The 19,010-nt window shown below is 45.9% G+C and overlaps 1 protein-coding gene across 3 annotated transcripts in view; it reads left to right on the forward strand.

Annotated features, from left to right (window-relative positions):
• The window catches only part of DPYSL3 (dihydropyrimidinase like 3), a 75,064-nt gene that overhangs the window by 52,270 nt on the left and 3,784 nt on the right, over positions 1 to 19,010 (forward strand). For all 3 annotated transcript variants that reach the window (XM_005306047.5, XM_005306048.5, XM_065554956.1), the window contains exons 4-10: positions 2,660 to 2,824; positions 3,877 to 3,938; positions 4,661 to 4,741; positions 9,205 to 9,273; positions 13,819 to 13,939; positions 15,886 to 16,042; positions 18,573 to 18,714. In XM_005306047.5, the coding sequence (XP_005306104.3) occupies positions 2,660 to 2,824; positions 3,877 to 3,938; positions 4,661 to 4,741; positions 9,205 to 9,273; positions 13,819 to 13,939; positions 15,886 to 16,042; positions 18,573 to 18,714 (797 nt within the window). The remainder of the gene's footprint in view (positions 1 to 2,659; positions 2,825 to 3,876; positions 3,939 to 4,660; positions 4,742 to 9,204; positions 9,274 to 13,818; positions 13,940 to 15,885; positions 16,043 to 18,572; positions 18,715 to 19,010) is intronic.

Raw genomic sequence — 19,010 nt, forward strand, 5'->3', positions numbered from 1 at the left:
TGGCGGGGCTGCGAGCTCCTGGGGTAGCGCAGCTGCAGAGCCCAGCCTGACCCGGTCTCTGTGCTGCGCAGTGCATGGCTGGCTCCAGCCGGGCGGTGTGGCTGTAGTGCCGCCAGGCACCGGTGCATCAGGCAGTGCGGTAAGGGGGCAGGGAGCGGGGGAGTTCAGGGGATGGTCAGGGGCTGGTGGTGTGGATAGGGTGGGGGCGGTCAGAGGCTGGGGAACACGGGGGTTGAATGGGGGCAGGGGTTCCAGGGGCGGTCAGGGAGAAGGGGGGTGGATGGAGCAGGGGTCCCGGGGAGGCAGTAGGAAGGAAGAGGGGGGTTGGATGGAGCGGAGGGGGGCAGTAAGGGGCGGCGGGTCAGGGGGTGGTCAGGGGACAGAGAGCAGGAGGGGTGGATGGGGCAGGGGTCCCAGGGGGTGGGCCGTCAGCAGGCGAGAAGCAGGGGGGGTGTCAGATAGGGGGCGGGGACCAGGCCATGCCTGGCTGTTTGGGGAGGCATAGCCTCCTCTAACCGGCCCTCCATACAATTTCTGAAACCCGATGCGGCCTTCAGGCCAAAAAGTTTGCCTGCCCCTGATCTAGGTGGACTAGGAGATGCCAATAGAAAACTTGCCACCTGAGCAGCTAAGATCAACAAATTGTCTGCATCCATGCCCATGCAGCCAGAAGTAGTAACCTGCTATATAACAGAGGGAGAAACACCTCTCTCTCTCTCTCGCCACGACTAAATTGTCTCTTGCCATGCAATCCCATCTCTTGGCCTGTCTCGCTGACATCTCCAATTAAAAAGGGGTTTAGAATAGAAAGTGGAACCGAGCCTGAACGCTAGCATTTGCTACCAGCAGACAGGGTCATCAGAATGTTTGCTAGATCTTAGCAGTAGTAGTATTTTTAATCTATCAGAATTGATTGGGGAGGGTTGTGAAGATAAGTTTCCTTAATCAATGGACAAAATATGCCTTTGGGTATTGAAATGTGAGGCTTATTAGTGCATCGACCCTACCTTGCTCAGAAGAGGCTCACTTGAGTGCCACAGAAGCACTTCTGCCCTAGATTACCAATAAACCACAGCACCTAACATTGCGCCTCAAACTCTCCTAGAGGATTGATGAGTGTGCAATGCTTTGAAGAATGTGGGATTAAATTCTGCTGTGTTACAGGGTATGCAGCGCCAGTGACGTCAGTGAGATTGCATTTGTGTAGCTGAGAGCAGAATTTGGCCATAATACACATTCTAAATGCTGAGTTTTATTTTTGTTGACCCTCATCCTGATTGCTCTTAAGTGTCACATATTAGCCATGTTAATATTTAGGTGCCCTACTGTAGCTGGGTAAGAAATCTGCAATAAAACCCCAAACCAGGTGAAACTTCCTGATTTGAAGTTTTGTTACCATCTTGCAACTGAGCCCAGTGTTTTTGAAAGATCATCATGGTGCATGAATCTTCTGAGTGATCCCTGGCCCAGCTTGGAGCAAACACGGGTAGGGTTATCATTTCAGTCCAACAGGAGGTGGAATGAGCACTTACTCCTGTTTTCGTGCTCTTTTGATTGAGGTTCACTTACATCAGGGAGGTAAATTCATTTGAACCCAGAACTCAAGTGAGTGTCATTTAAACCTACTGAAACTCAGGAGAGGGTCACGGGACTGGGGTGGGTAAAAACCTAAGGAGTTGTTCATCCAAATCCACATCATGAGGTTGCACAGCTCCAGTGCCCACAGACAGGGCCTCTGGGCAACTTAACAAAGAACAACAACAAACACAATATTCTTCACAATAGGGCAGCATGCCCAGATGAATTCAAGCACAGGGACAGAATGAAACCCCAGTATCCCATGCCGTCCAAAGAAATAAACAGCACTAATGAAAAAGGAATCAGAATTCGTGATTCTTGCCCTCAAGGATGCTATAGATGTGCTCTGGTTTATAACTTGGGCTTTACTGCAGCGGTCACAGCTGTCTGTGCTTTGGATAGCTTCTTAGGGTGTAAGAAAAATCATTGATCCAACTGCTGAAAGTTTGGGTTTTCTTTCTGCTCTCCTTCCCCTGGTGGCCACTGGAATAATGGTCTTCGTCGCAGCATCTGTTGTGTAAAATGGACTGCCGCAGCAGATTACGTCAGGGGCAATAAAAGGTGCATTAGGACTGCGTCTTAGCAGGAAACTAAGTTTTAATGGGGTGGAAGTAGGGGTGGGGATGGAGGAGGGTCCTAGTGCTTCCAGCTGATTTCTCAGCAGAAGCCTGTAAAAGCTCTTGGTGCGATGCCAAAAGCTGTTAAGCCAAGGCTCAGTGCATTTCCTGTCTGATAAATGCACTTCGGATGTGTCTGAGAAAATGATGGAGGGGGAAGCTCTGAAGACCTGCCTGCTGTTTTCATTTCCCCCTGTGCTGTGTGGGAGCTGGGGAGAGCAGTTTGGACCCATCAGGGTATTTTGTTTTAATCTGGTTGGGATGTGGGAGGGCAGTAAGGCACTAAGGTAGCAGAGACCTGAGGCAGATTAAAAGAAGCACCCAGTAAAGGATGCAGTGAGAAGCCAGCAGTCACTGGGTCACTGAGCACATGAGGAACCAATGGGATGGTGGGCACATGGCGTGGGGAGGAAGATCCCTTCTTTCACACCCTCAGTTCTGCTTGCCTCTCTTGTCACATCCAGTTGACCATGTGATCCCTGAGCCAGAGGCCAGCCTGACAGAAGCGTATGAGAAGTGGCGAGAGTGGGCCGATGGGAAGACCTGCTGTGACTATTCCCTGCATGTGGACATCACCCACTGGAACGACAGTGTCAAACAGGAAGTACAGATGCTCATTAAAGAAAAAGGTTTGTGGAGAGATGGGGGGAGGGCCTCCTTGCCTTTGCCCTTTATTCCTCAAGTCTCTTTACCCTAATCTCCTTTTTCCAGTGAATGCTCCCATCACCCTCCGCTCTAGTGACTCAGTTAGCACATAGGCCCAGATCCGCAAAGTTGTTTAGGCGCCTAATGCTCATTGAAGTCAATGAAAATTAGATGCCTAATATCTTTGAGGATCTGGGCCATTGTGTGTGTGGCATAGGAAAGAGCATGAAGTGTGATTAAAGAACTGAGATTCAGGACTCCTGGGTTCTGTCCATGATTTGCAACCGATTTACTCTGAGTTTAGGCAAGGCTCTGTTTCTCGGTTTTTCACATCTGTAAAATAGGGAGATAATACTTCACATGGGGAGAGAGGTTATGAGAGTTATTTCATTTATATTTATAAGGCACCATGAGATCCTCAGATCACAGTCCATGCGTCATTACAACACATCAGAGTCGTTGGGTTTTTTGAGTAGGTCTCACAAAGGGCCTGAGACACTCACGTGCTTTTGAAAATCTCGCCCTTAAATGACTTAAGCACAGAATTTCCACTGAAAGTCCCAACATGAAGGTACAATAACAGCATCTATGCTTATGCTAGTCAGTGGGGAAGTCAGCTGTGCATGCATCCGTCAGTCTGCTGTCTCATGCACATTCTGCATATGTCCTTCCAGACCAGTGGTCCTCTCTGTGGCTTTGAGCACACTCCCTCCACCATCTTTATTAGACCTTTTTAGACCGTGCTAAAGGGTTTAAAATGAGTGGCAGATATAGTTTTGGAGAACTGCCTTCTGCTATCCCCTTGTTTTCTAACATCTCTTGGGATCCTGTGTAGCCGTAGATGGAGAATTAGAATGTCCTGAAAATAAACAAACAAGAAGAAAACCAGAAAACTGTCTGCTTCACCTCTAGCTACTGCCAAAGGCTCCCATTCCATTAGGTCTATGTAATTATCACATGCCTTGTGAATGTATAAGGGGGAGAGAGCTGGAATGGAATCATTTCTCTTTCTTCTTTTTCCCTCTTCTCCACCTAGGAGTTAACTCCTTCATGGTTTACATGGCCTACAAGGATTTGTACCAGATGTCAAACACAGAGGTAAGAGCTACATTACTGCTTTCAAGTATCAGGGGGTAGCCGTGTTAGTCTGTATCTACAAAAACAACAAGGAGTCTGGTGGCACCTTAAAGACTAACAGATTTATTTGGGCATAAGCTTTCGTGAGTAAAAACCTCACTTCTCACTGTTGGGCCCCTTTTATTTCGTTAGAACAGTAGCTGGAAACAAAGCAGTGTACTGAGTGATCAGAGCAGGGCAAGGATGATCATGATTCAGGTTGCTAAATTTTACAGTGCGGCTTGCAGCCACAGTTGGTTTTAATCCGGAGGCCCTTGGAGTCTATTTCTATCAATCCCGAAATGTAGTGTTTCAGTTTGCTGTCAGCAGCTTGCTGGGGTGCATAGTCTTTGCATACTGCACCTCCATTTTAAAGATGTGATGATGTGGCTGGGAGGACCTGCAGAGGTGGTAGATACAAGTTCCAAAGGTTTGGTGAAATCTTTGAGTGCTTCAGTGGATGGCAGAGAGGCATTCTGAAAGGGGAGACATGGCATGTTCACACACCAAGCCTTGTTCTGACTGTGAATGAGGTCTGTGTAGTGCTGACACCAAATTCTTTCTCTCCAACCCTCCATTGTTCTTACCTGAAGGCCTGTCTAGATTTCGGTTGAAAGATACAGCGTGGGAACTTTTTAAAGGTCAAACAGACCAAGTGAAAATGGTTGAGTAGTAATAATGTTTCCTCTTTCACTCTGTTTCAGCTGTATGAGATATTTAGCTGCCTGGGAGATCTAGGTGCAATAGCTCAAGTTCATGCCGAAAATGGGGATATCATTGAACAGGTAAATGCTATTCTACCTACACTGCTGCTGAAAAGTGTGGTATAGACAGATTTTGATGCTGTACATTAGAGGAAAGATCCTGCATGGAAGCTGTGCAGACATCTTCTGGAATATATTATTGTTATTTAATATTTTATATTATTATAACATGGGGCACCTAGGGTCAGATTTTCAGACGTATTTAAGCATCTAAAGATGCAGAGAGATGCCTAGTTGGATTTGCAAAAGTGCCTAAGCAGGTTAGGTGCCTAATGCCCATTGAAAGTCAGTCCCACTAGATACCTATCTGAGTCTTTAGGTTCCTAAATATCTTTGTAAATCTGGTTCCTAGAGACCAACCAAGTCCCCATTGTGCTAGGGACTGTACAAATACGTACTAAATGACCCAAAAAGATTACTGTCTAGGACAGTGGCTCTCCAACTTTTTTACTGGTGACCCCTTTAACATAGCAAGTCTCTGAGTGCGGCCCCCCCCTTATAAATTAAAATACTTTTTTATATATGTAACACCATTATATATGCTAGAGGCAAAGCGGGGTTTGGGGTAGAGGCTGACAGCTTGCAACCCCCCATGTAATAACCTCGCAACCCCCTGAGGGGTCCTGACCCCCAGTTTGAGAACCCCTGGTCTAGGATACATATATTACATAAGGGAGACTGCCATGTCAGACACAGCTGAACATTTAGGCTTTGTAAAAAAAAATAAAAAATAAAATAAAAAATCCATCCATCATTGTACTATAAAACTGAAGAACAATGAGAGTGTTTCCATGAAAATTCCCCTGGTAATAATTTTCTTAACAAATAGCCATTTCCCTGCTATGTTGGCAGTCCAGCCCTACAAACTAACTAATCAATTTTTGTTGTTCAAACTGAATGAAATTAAACCGTGAAAAGTGAGATATTTGCATTATTTTTTTCACTTAATCTGAAGCAATAACTTCTACAATAGATGAGTTTTTGTTTGTTTTTAAATGGGTTTTGTTTTGTTTTTAATTTTGGCCTGTCAGTGCCATTTTATGACAAAATTTTGCAGCATTTCATGCTTGGAATAAGAATTATTTTTTGGTTAAACATTGGCTGGAATACTTGTTGAAATTAGTGGGCAGTATTTTTAAAACTAGCTAAAGGAATTGCTTCCTTATGCAATGTAGACTTGCAGTCAGGGGAACTTACCAAGCAAAATGAAATAGCTGGGTTTAAAAAGAGGACTGGATAATTATTTGACTGTTAAAAACTTGTGCAGCTATGTAAATTAAGGTACTGATAGAGGTGGGATAATGAAATCTTGTGCTATGGGGAAGGGGGGGTGTTTCCCCCTGTATAGAATTGCCCAATTGGCAGGGTGCATTATGGAGGGTTTATCTTCTCCTGAAGTGATATGTGTTGGCCTCTGTAGGAGGAATGGACTAATGGTTTGATACAGTACAGTCATTCCTATCTGATTACAGTGTGATTCCTCATAAGATACCATGGCACCAGCCAATTTATGTGCTTTTGTGGTTTTTTTTTTACTTTTTATTCTCATGCACTTTGGAAACTGATGTTATTCCTCCCATGCCTCCAAACATATATTCAGATTTAGACCCAGGAAGCTTGGTAGTATCGTAACATGAAGGTTTTCCAAATAGTGTTACCTCTGAAGCTGTGTTATCAGTGGGTACCAGCCTGTCACCCCGGTGGTGGATGATGCAAAATCACCATTCCCCAGCCTCTTTTGCAGCAGCACTGGGGCTAATGCTGCAGAGAATTTATTCATTTGCTCTGTGTAATTTGATACCCTGGACTGTAGTCTGCCTCCTCCTCTCATTAAAAGAAGTGAGACAGTTTCTCAGAAATGCTTTGGTACCTTTGCTCCTGAGGAAGAAAGCCGGGTGGCACTGGGAAGGGAATTTGCTGGCCATGCTTCCCAGAGTCTGCTGCTTTTAGAATATTATATGGCTTCTTCATTGGAACCAAACATGTCTGGGAAAATGGCTTCTACCTGGGCTCGTCCTATATGGAAGCTGCTTTCCTCTCTATAGACTCCTTTGTGCTAGAGTGTTGGGTGGAGGTTGTTTGATTTTTCCAGACATGCTGTAGCCAGCAATAGAAAAGCAAACCCCTATCAGGAAAAGATTAATATTTTCCAACTGGATAAGCTTCTTGTGTTTTATATTGACTTCTCTTGGGTTGAAGTGGGCTCTGTTATTGCTTAAGAGCAGAAATAAAGGTACACAGTACCCTGTGCATGTCACTCTTATGTAGAAACAAAACTAATTTATCTTCCTTGCTAAACCCGGGCGTCAGTAGAAGACATTTCCGTTCACTGTTAGAGAAATTGATGCACAGTGAATCAGAAATTATCCTAATGGAACAGAACAGTCCAGTATGAGTCCATTGAGTCCAGTATGTTCACTCTAACAGCAGCCAGTGCTGAAAGCTGCAGCAGAAGGAAAAGATCCTCACAGTGTGCAAGGCCAGTTATGCTATAATATGATGTGCAGAATACCAGAGCCATAGGGGAAGGGGGAATTCCTGCCCAATACAAGGAAGCAATCATCTTATGGAGCTGAATTCATGGGATATGTAATGGGGAAAATATTGTTTTGATCTGAAATGGATGGATTGCACTATTATAGTGCCTTGTAGGTGGTATTGTGGATACAGAGAATAGTACCTCTGTGATTTTGAAGAACCAGGGACAAATTTGCTCAGTTTTACTCTGTAGCACATCCTCAGTTTCTTCTTTCTCTTTTCTTTGGAGGGGATGGATTAGGAGTAAAGTCTCCAAACTAAGCTCTGAAGAACCCTGCAGACTGCAAGAATCAATTTAAAGATCCCCAAAGTTAGTCAATGTCTGTTTTCATACGAAAATGGAGAGATCAAAGAATCAGTGTTGACTAGGAGTTCTTGCTACTTCAGTCCCACCCTAACCACCCAAAGCTGTGTGCAAGGTTTACTGGTGCTGTACAGCCTTGAAAATTACTTCTGCCTTCCAAGCTAATTGATACAAAATGTCACAAACTGGTGACTGATCCAGAATGGGATTAGATTAGGCTGTAAAAGTGAGGATGCTGGTCAGTGATCCTGCTTCTGTTCCTAGGAGGAAGGTTAGGGGACTTTCCCCAACCCCAGCCCCTCTATTCTGGGTCATGATCTATTTTCTCTCTATTGTCCTAAGGTCACCCGTGTTTGGTGTGAGTTTGATCCACATAAGAGAGAGGAGAGGGGGTAAATAGAGCAGAGTAAGGGGGATGCACCAAGCAGTGGAAATTGAAACAGGGGGATGTGGAATATGGTCCTTGTTGTCGGTGAAGATTGAGAAATGAAAAGAACATTGTTGAGTCATTATTTTGTCAGGTCTTTGTGTTGTGGCTGAGAAGGTAGGTGTAGGAGGCAAAAATGCATGGCAATTATATATATGGCAATTTACCTCTTCAAATGTTGTATAGATATTAACTGTCACTTCTGGAATCCCACCTTCACTATACATCTAGATGTGATTTTTATTTTTTATTTTTTAGTGCCAACAGCATGCTCAGTGCTCTGTTAGACACAAAAATTAGGACAATCAGTGCCCCAAAGAGCTTAAAAGCTGAAAGATACTTACAGGATAATATTTCAAAATGCAACAGATTTGCACATTGCAGTAACATTTGCATTCAGAATGCCTGACCCATTCATCACTGACAGATTGGAAGCCAGGTAAAGGGTATGGGGAAGCCTCTCCCAAGCTCTGTTTTCCCCATGTAACAGATTGCAAGCCCCCTGTGGGCTGATGATAACACACTGATAAGGATGTCAGTTAGGATCGATCTTCCACTGAGCTGAACAATTTCTGAATGCCAAGGGTCAGGCATACCATTAAATTCATGTACATGCCTGTCCGATTGTACTGTATGTGGTTGTGGTCCCTCATTATAGCAGTAAAATGTGTTGCCGATTGTGTGGTGGGGGGAAAGCAACCACACATTTAAAAACATTTTCATATAGGGCCAGATTCTGCTCTCATTGACACCTGTGAACTGTATTGATGTTAATTTTGCTGCACGGATGTGACTGAGAAGAGAATTTGGCCTACAATGGATTTCTTTTAGTTTTCCTGATCTCTTCCTCAGTAGTGCTTGGATGTCTTTGGGAATAGCAAAGGCAGAGTAAATAAGACACATGCCTTCCGCGGAATTGTATTTGTTATTTTTCACCTGTGCTACAATTATATCAGACCTGTTTATTCTGAATTATCACTTCAAAGGAAGATTATCTTACTCTCAACCTATGTATTTACCTATCTTCCCCATTGTATTCTCTGTGTGTCTTGGTAGTCTTGTGAACCATCTGCAGCAAATCCACAGAGATCTGCTGTGCTACTTGATAATCTAAATCCTTACAAAATGCTGAGTAAGGTGGCATTTGTTTTTTGACATAACTGTCAGATCAAATTTAGAGTCTCTAAACTTCCCTGTGTCTTTTCATTCTTCTAGGAACAAACCAGGATGCTGGAGATGGGAATAACTGGCCCAGAGGGCCACGTGCTGAGTAGACCAGAGGAGGTAAAAGACAAATGAAAAAAAGATAAACAGTGCACCATCCTTGTTACACTGAGGCGCTTTCCCCACAAGGTTTCAGCCATACTTAGCATACTGGTGTCTAACAGTTCTATTTTATCTATACTGGCAGTTCAACCATCATCAGTTCAGGGGAGGGGCCTTTGGTGATAAACCATGTTCAATAATGATTCAGTTTCCTAGCATAGATAGGAGTCCACGGGTCTTCCTGTAATGCAGCAGCCATAGGAAATCAGTGCTGTCAGGCTGCAGTTAATGCTATTTCTGATGCATTCACATTTGGTAGCTGATTCCAGTGGTGAAAGAAGCCTGAGATCAGAGAATCAGTGCACTGAAAATGAGAGTACCTTTAAAAAAAGGGCATCATCCATTGACTCTCAAAGTGCATTCATATTGTAAAGGAAAATAGTGTGGACTGTACCTTCAGCTTCTCCCTCATCTAATCTCTACTTACGGTCTAGAATGTGTTAAAATAAGACACACAAAGCCTCTGGTGGTGGGAATGGGGGATTTCCCGATTGTGAATCGCTGTCAAGACATTTAACTGGATTATGTCTACTCTTTTTATTTGCCCATTAATCTGAGGTCAGTCTACTTTTAGATTATTTTATAAATGTCAGATTGTGGTAGCTGTGTGCTCAGAACTGTTTTAAACTTTCTACAACACATGGAAGCAAGAGAGAGAAAATATAACTGAAATCTGCTACAGTCACAGGGAGGAGAGGGGAGTAGATGTGAAGATTTGTACTTCAGACTTACGATCAGAAATAAAATAAATCTGCTTAAATGAATGGTATACCGACGAGGTTCATATAATATATAGTTTATTCTCTTTGAGATGTGGGACATTAAAATGTCTCCTCTAGAAAAAAAGACCCAATGTTAACTCTACCGGAACAGATCCTCAGCTGGTGTAAATTGACATGGTTGCATTGACTTCAGTGGAGCCAGGCTGATGTACACCATCTGGGGATCTGGTCCATTATTTGTTATCAGAAGGCAAATGTTGAGGTTTTCATTGTCCAAGGCTGGTTAAGGGTTGTGGAATGTTTTGTTCTTGAAGAGTGATTGGCTGGAAAAATGACTCTAAAAATAGCACTGAGAGGCGCCACATTCCATCCAACTGGCTCCAGAGCTCATTGGTTCAGCAATTCATACTTTTTTTCCTACTTAATTATTATTTACTATTTGTCCTGTGGCAGGGCCTAAGAGCCCTAGCCCTGAATAATCACCCCATTGTGCTAGGCATTATACCAACACAGAACAAATTGCTGGCTCATCAAACTCAACCTGGGACCTGAAAGTCAGTTAGGGTTCTTCCTGCCTCCTCCATCCTTGCCAGGCACAAAGATTCCCCAGCCAGAACACAGAGTGAATGGAAGTGGAAGGGCTGCATGACGCAGTAAAGAATCCCCCTGGCTACAAGTAACCCCAGCTCAGCTGTACAGGGTGTGCAGCACTAAGGAGTGCAAACTCGTTTTTCAAGTGAGATTTGGATCCCTACAGGGAGCAGAGATGTGGAGTAATGAGCTGCCATTTGTACACCATCACTTTAATTACTATAATTACACTTTAATTGGGAGGGAAAGATTGGCCACTGAATTCTAGATGCTAACATGTCTCCCAGTTGTTTGGAGGAAGTTCTCGTCTATTGCCTGTGACCTAATTGCCACTATGAGCTGAAAATCATATTGTTGTACACTGCCTATGCTTTCTATTTCCGCCCCCCAAATCCACAAAGTTTGGAAGCCCAGGCTACTTGCTCTCCAATGTCCACGTGATATGTCTCTCTCAGGTGCCTCCGCTGTTTCAGTGGCACAGAGCCACACGGACAATCTCATCCTTTCTGTCACGGAGCTGTCTGTGTGGCATTACACACTTACCACCAACGTGGTCTCCTCACCGTGAGTCCAGATGGCATATGTGGCCTGAACTCACTCAGCATAGCCTGTCTGGTCCTGAATGTTTGCAGCCATATGGCACATGTGCCACCTTGGTGGCTCTTAGGAATTGAGTGGGGTGGTTAACGCTATAGAACCCTGCAAAAATTGGGAGGTTTTGGGGAGAATGAGGGATACAGTTAGAACTGAGTAAGCCATTTAAAAAAAAAAACAGTAACAATGAGTATCTGGTGTGCCAGGGGTTTAACTGCATGGCTCCCCTTGACCTAAATGGGAATCATGAAGCTAAATATTCCTGACCTCGCTGCTTTGAAGCTTTAGTTCTCAAGGTCTTTCCCTTGCTGTCTTCATCATGGGAACAAATGCACGGAAATACTTCATGCATCCAGACCCACTGGGGAAGGGTTGAGTATGTGGCTGAGGCTAGCATAACCCAATGGATGTTCAGAGCACATCCAATCTTATAGCCAGATGACACAGGAGCAGAAATAGCACCCTTAGTATCATTTTGCAAGATGGAGGGGAAGATGAAGCTGATCGTGTACCTAGAAAATATATCTGCAGACCAAGTTATACTTGTTTTCAAGCACAGCTCCTCTGTGACAGGGTTTCAGGTATCTCTGCTCTTAGAGCTCTATTTAGCACCTGCAAACATGTTACATGCAGAAGTACAACCTCATGACCAGCTAGTAAGCATTTGTTAGGCTGGAAATAAAAATAGACACAAGGGTTCTCAGAACAAATATCCCTTGCCGTCTGACCCATAATACCCACTTCAAGTGCTCTAGACCCATTGTTTGTGGCTATGGTCTGTGAAGGCATCCTACTGTTCTGGAACCATTGCTCCTAGGAATAATTAACTGGGGGACTCCTTGGAGCTAGAATACTAGGCTGAGAGCAAATAACATTCAACAAAACTTGTATGTTGAAGAGTCGACCTATGGATGACAAAACATTAGTGTTGTTACTTGTCCTGTGTCATTGCAGTTTGAAGGGTCAATCTAGAGTGCGACAAGCTGTGTGTGTGGCATGTTCACCATAATCACTAGTGAGGGGAATGGGGTTGAAATGTAAGGGTGTCATGTCAGTGATCATTTGATACTGCAAGTGAACTGCTCCAAAATGTCATCCCAGTGGTTTGCAATATCCAATCTTAAGAGTATTGCATACGGACTTACACACACTTAGAAGCTTGTATACTGTATAATATTTGCTTCCGCACATTTTTCATTCTGTGCCCCCAAGAACCATTTTAGCATCTAGATGAAACATTTTTGTTGAATCCAGTAACCATCAGGACAATAGCGTAACAGGTTTGTGTGCATTGCTCAGTTTTCCAGTTGTGGGAGAAATCAGGTTTGCATAAATGGGTGTTTCAGCAAGAAGTGCTGGCTGCAGAAGGCAGCCTCTAGTTCCCCAGGGGAATTTGCATTATATGCTTATTGGTTCCCTGCCTTTTGAAGGTTTGGGGTTTCCTTTTCTGTAAATTATTTTTAATACTGAAGCCTTAAGCCAAACTGTTGACAAAGATCTTGGAAGGCTTTTTGGAATGAAGTCAGGCTGAACGGGGGATGATGTAATTCTTCAAAGAGATCCCTCACGCCGAAGTACTGAAAATTCACCCTGTTACAACAGCAAACAAGATATAAAAGTCCAGGGCTGATCATCTTGGAGGCTGAAGTGGCAGAGTAATAGCACAGACCCCCAATAGCAGAATAGCAGCACACACAGGCTCGGACAGGGGCCGAACTACCTGCAAAATAACCAGCTGCGAATTGCCCGCACAGACAGCCGAGCTTTAATATTACAATAAATGCATGGTGAAGCCTGCGGTAGCAACTCAGCCCTGCGGAGAGGGAACTGAACTGGAAGCCAGGAATCATCATCCTGCTGCTGATTTGCTGTATGACCTTGAGCAAGTCAGCTAACCCGTCTCTGCTTCGGTTTCCACTTTTGGAAAAGGAGGCTAATGATGCTTACTCCCTACAGGAATCTCTTTCAGCTATATGGATAAGAAACCCCATAATAAGTGCTAAATATTATTAAAGGCTGAGAAGCTGGTGAATTTGTAGCAGCAAAAGATCTGGATCTAGATTAAGCGCAAGCTGGGGTTTATGACTCTGGGCTGGGCATTTGATTCCGTAGCACTCAGCTCTGTCAAGCTTTTTTTACAAGACTTCAGCCCTAAATGATCTATCTCATTCTGATCTTGTTGTTATTTATCATTTGCATTGTGGTATTAGGAGTACGGTTGTGGACCGGGGCCCCATTGTGTTAGGTGCAGTACAAACACAGAACAAAAAAGACAGTCGGTATCCCAAAGATCTTACACTTTGAGTATGAGATAAAAGACAGAAGGTGGATACAGAGTGACCAACTGGGGAGCACAAGGAAACAATGAGACAGAATTGGTCAGCTTCATAGGCAGTTGTCCCCATTATATGAAGACCTTGGAATTTCCTGTTGAAACCCAGTGGGAGAGGGATGGTCTCATGGTGAGGTTAAGAGAGAGGGCACCCGTGACCAGTGAAATGACACAGCATGGTGGGATTCACCACATCGTGGAGTGGTTGGTGACTCCTCCTCCTTGTGTGTTATTTGCAACCTTTGTGTCGCTGCTGTGTTCCAGCTGGAGGCAGAAGCCGTCTTCCGCGCCATCACCATTGCTAGCCAGACCAACTGCCCTCTGTATGTGACCAAAGTGATGAGCAAGAGTGCTGCTGACATCATCTCGCAAGCCAGGAAAAAAGGTGAGTAGCTGCTGTCTCAGATCACCCTCCTTGCCCCCTGAGTGTGTGTTGCTGGAACACCTTCTGCAGAGGGCCTCTGTGTCTTTCTGTTTGTTGCTAGCAAGGAGACATGTCCCTTGAGCTAATTTAAATTAATGCCTCTACTTCCCGAAGTGTCACCCAGCCACTGTGAGGTTTTTCATGACTTGTTAAGTGCGGGTATCCTGGAGTCCTCGTGTCCCTTACGTGAAACTGGGTTTAGCAGGAAACAATTGGGATAGAAAAAAATTGTCTGCATCCCTGCTTACTTACATCCAGCCTGCCCATGGTCTTGAACCAGGCCCCTCACCATGGTCTCTGTGCACTTAGCTGGCCAGCTGCTTCTGTAGAGTGTGCATATGAGTGAGAAACCAAGTTTGACTCAGAACTTGAAATCCATCATGGGGTTGATCTCTGGCTTGCATCGTTTTCTGGCTAATATGGGGCTAGTTTGATGCGTGGCCCTTTGTACCAGGCCCATCTGGAGCTGACTCTGGTTGCGTGCCAGCTGCTAGCACATCAGGGATGGAGGGTTTGGTTTAAATACCAGAGTTTATCTCCGACCATAAAACGCTCTCTCTGCCAAGCAGAGGCGTATCGTCCATGTGCAAGTGATTTGCGTTGCTAAAAATATCCCCTGCCTGCCTTTTGATGTGCCGGCGCTTTCAGTGGGTGTCTGTATTGAGGTATCAGGCCTTTTAGATGTGTGGGGAGCCCCGTCTGGCAGGCTGGATGCTCCTGGCAGATAGAGGTGACTCCCCGCACTGCACACGGGTGTATACACCCATTCATTAGTTACCTCACCATTCCCTGGTTTTCCCTAGAGATGTTAAATAAAATGTCTGTCAAACCTATTGTCCTTCTGTGTGTCCAAGTCTGGCACCCACATCTCACCTTCCTCACCACTGCCTTTGACAGGGAATAGAGAGAGACCCACAGACACACACACTTGAAAATCTTGGCTCGCTTGAGCCAACCCCTCACGCTAGCAGACAGATCTCCATGTGTCTGAGCTGTCTGGGGCCTTTACACAGGTTTAGAGAGGTTATCAGTGTGACAAAACTGAATCTGCGGAGTGCAGAGGTGGCCAGAGCTTTGATGGTGTTCAGTAAATATTTACCTGTCTGAAATGTGCAGAGATGGAGGAGTGGGAGAGAGAGAACTTGAGGCAGATGAAACTGAACAGACCCTGAGAGGTCTGACCCTTCATCCGGTGTATCAAACTGCACTGTGTGTATTTGACTCAGGTTGGAAGCTTGCATTGCGAGATCTGTTCTGGACAGAGCACCCTGCTGCCAGCCAGTGGGATTCCTGACTCCTGTCAGGTATTTCTAGGGTGCCAATCACTCTGGTAGCCGTGTGGCTGTTGTTCTTGGGGCTAGATATGAAGGCAACAGGCACAAAGGGAACGCATCTGGCAAGCTGGATTCCTATACTTGTGCTGTTACTCGCTGAGTGGTGCCAGTGTGTTCGATACAAATGAGGGGAAAATGCAGGCTCTGCTCCAAACAGCTGAAAATACGCAGACGAAGCTGGGACTCAATAATCCTCAGTAGCGTGATCTGTGCTGTCTCAGTGGGTGTTCCCGGCATCGCTCACCCCCAGAGTTCTTTCCTTTCCCCTCAGTGACCCCACTGGGGTGTCACCCCAGCAACTTGAGACCCCAGGTCCTTGAGTGGCAGGACCAGGATCATGCCTAGAACCTGTGCCACAGGCAAAGACTGGACACTGCTTGTTCTCCCTGCCCCCATACGTTCCCACTTGGAGTCACACCCAATCTGATCCACACAAGCCAATATCCTAAATCAAAATAGATAAACCAAGTGATCTGTCCACTGAAGGTCCAATTCCATAAGCACTGGGGAAATGAGAATGCCCCCGTGCTCAGCTAAAACACACTGAGATCCATCCGTATCTCTTCTCTACAGGGAATGTGGTGTTTGGTGAGCCTATCACAGCCAGTCTTGGCACGGATGGGACACACTATTGGAGCAAGAATTGGGCCAAGGCTGCTGCGTTTGTGACCTCTCCACCTTTGAGTCCAGACCCAACAACCCCCGACTACATCAACTCCTTACTGGCCAGGTGGGTGATTTGCAGTGGGAGAAAACCTCTCTTTTCCCCCCAAGAATTGCACTGAAGAAATTGCTGGGGCTGTGCCAGGGCAGTTCCCTCTCAGGAACCTGAGACTGCTGTGGATCTGGGGTTGTGTAGGGGGACCTTGACTCTGGATGGGTCAGTGACCCAGGGGGCTGTGGACTCAGCAGCGAGGCACAGCAGGAAGAGTGGAAGCACTGGACTATTTGTTGGGTTGTAAGCTGCAAAAACCTTGCAAAACCGGGGTTGATATTTGAAACGCTCCAAAGTTCTGGGGTATCTGGATCCAGGGGATTAACAATTCTAAGAGTAAAAGAGAAAGGCTTACCTTGCGGGATGCAGAATGAACTGCTGGATTCTCCAACTCCTGCTCTGCCATGTTGAAAATACTGAGCAAATAATAACGATCCGAGTCCCCTTGTTTTTACATGGACCCTGTTGTAAAGAACACTTTACACTTTACATGAAGGATGGTGCTACAACACAGTGCCCACAGACACTGTTCATTTGCTGCCCAGATCTGTCCATCATGTAGGAAGTTAAAGGCTTTACCCCAGTGTTTGTACATTTAACTATATACATGGTGTCTGGTCCTTGCTAGCCGGTGGAGGATATTTACCATTCAAAGCAATGGTATTGACTCCTGTGTTAAGTGAAGAAAAACCTTGGACTGGATAAGCAGCAGCTGCAGAACAGGAATGAGGTGTGTAGGTAGAGTTGTGTGCTGGCACAAAACTGGGTTAACAGGAGACTGCAGGCCAGGATTGAGTTGCGTTGCTAGCATTGTGTAGAGGGGTATGTCTGGAATAATGGGGTGCTGCCGCAGTTCAGGAGCGGAAGTGGCTACGTCGTGCTGCCTGGGCAGCTCCAAGACTGGGTTAACAGGATGTGCCCAAGATCAGCACTGAGGTGCACTGGCAGAGCTGCGTTGAGGTCCCAGAAATGAAATAGCTGCAGATCAATATTTAAGGTGCATTAGCTGAGTGGTTTGTGGGAAAGTGTGCAGAGCCCATTGCATAGACATATCAACCCCTCCCTTCACAAGAGCACCACATTTACCTGCCTCTGACCAAAAGGAGAAAAGTATGAAAAGCTTTGGGACCCACATGTGCCTCTCCCAAACTGCACCGATTTCCTCCTGTGCAGCCCCTTATATTCTTCTGTGGGATTCTCCAACCAGAGATCAAAGGAAGCTCTTCTCTGATCCCAGCTGGTCTCTTTGGCTTGTTTTCTTGTCCTGGTACAAAGCTGATGGCAATTAGGAAGCCTGTTTTGTCGTCTGGTTGGGTTTCGGTCTGGGCAGTAGGTCAGACATATGGCAGCAATTGTGAAGGGGAGATAGAGATTATCAGTGGATTAGAACTGAGGTTCCTAGGCCCAGACCAAGGGCACAAGGCTCAGCGTATTTGTGTCTCTGTGCTTTTCAGATTCACGCCCAGTCCATCTGGAAACCCAGCAATCCCTGTACTTTTCCTCCTTATCATTAGACATGGCTTTGAGGATTGTTTCCTCCCACCTCCTCCCCCACCCCACCAGGATGACTTCATAATTATCCTGCATCCTCTCTGCTCCCTGAATACCCAGCAGCCAGGAAGTTTCCAGAGAACTTAATGCAGTTGCTGGTTCGGTCACTAGAGCTGCTTGCTGCTGCCCTCTGGTGTCTTTACACACGAATATACCAGACTAGAGCACGCAGCTCAGTCCCTGCAAGCTCTTTAGGGGTGCTTTTTAAACAGGCTTTGGGACATGGAATCTAATAATAATGAAGCTTCTCTGAACAGCTGAGATGAAATGGGCTTGAAGCAAGCCCCCTGGCTTGGTTACTTTTGCTGGAGATGTCATGTGTGCAGCGATACGGCACATTTACAAGAATGGAAGTAATCTTGGCACGTCCAAGAGGGGGGCACTTTTGTGTCTGCTGCCCCAGACTCCAGAGACAAGAAGGTAGGGCCTAGGATGAGGCTGTTTATGGCAGCCAGCCAGACTTGGCTCTTCCAGTGAGGTCTGTGTCCCAGTAGGGTGCTGATGAGCCGCTAAGGGGATGAGCATCTTTCAGGGTTGCCTCTTTCAGATGTGCCATAAAACTAAGCTCCTGGCCACTTGTGGATATTAAAGATCCCATGGCACTTTCCCCATGGGCTGGGCTACTAACCTCGGTGTCCTGGCCACATTTCAGTTTAATTGCAATGTCTGAGCTCAGTTTTCTATCCTGTCTGTTGCAAGCCACCCAGTGTGGCTTCTGCCCTCCGCAGCGGGTGTGCTCGGGTCAAAAGACTCTGCAGTTCCCCAAAGGCTGGTCCATTGAGTGGCTTTGATTGTGGCTACATAGGAAGATGCAGGGATATCCCCAAAGTGGAAGGGTCATAGGAACAGGACTCGGGGAAAGGAAACAGACAAAATCAGGGGCTGCCCATGCATAGAGGTCACCCCTGACCCTTCTCTCCATTTAGACTGGAGCAGATCGTGCCTGAGGCCAACAAAATGTCTTACATTAACCCTTTTGTCCCCACCCGACCAGTGGCGACCTGCAGCTTTCGGGGAGTGCTCACTGCACATTCAGCACTGCACAGAAGGCGATTGGGAAGGACAACTTCACAGGAATCCCGGAAGGGACCAATGGCATCGAGGAGCGGATGTCCGTCATCTGGGACAAGGCAGTGGTAAGAAACGGATTGGGGTCAGGGAAGGGTAACTCATCCAGGTTCCCCAGAGGAGGGGGCATGGTCCTGCCCGTGGTGACATCTTTCTCAATGGCAGGTTTACATAAGCCAAGCAGGCAGGAATGAGAGAGGGCATTGTGGGGGGAGTGGAGCACATTCAGGGTGAGAATCCAGGACCTTTGAAGCATGCAGTGCTGCTGAGAGGTGGTGTGATCTAATGGATAGAGCACTGGACTAGGATCAAGGAGAGCTGGGTTCTAGTTCTGTCTTGGTTAGTGGCCTGCTGGCTGACTTTG

Source organism: Chrysemys picta, chromosome 8, assembly GCF_011386835.1.
Source record: "Chrysemys picta bellii isolate R12L10 chromosome 8, ASM1138683v2, whole genome shotgun sequence".
NCBI classification, from domain to species: domain Eukaryota; kingdom Metazoa; phylum Chordata; order Testudines; family Emydidae; genus Chrysemys; species Chrysemys picta.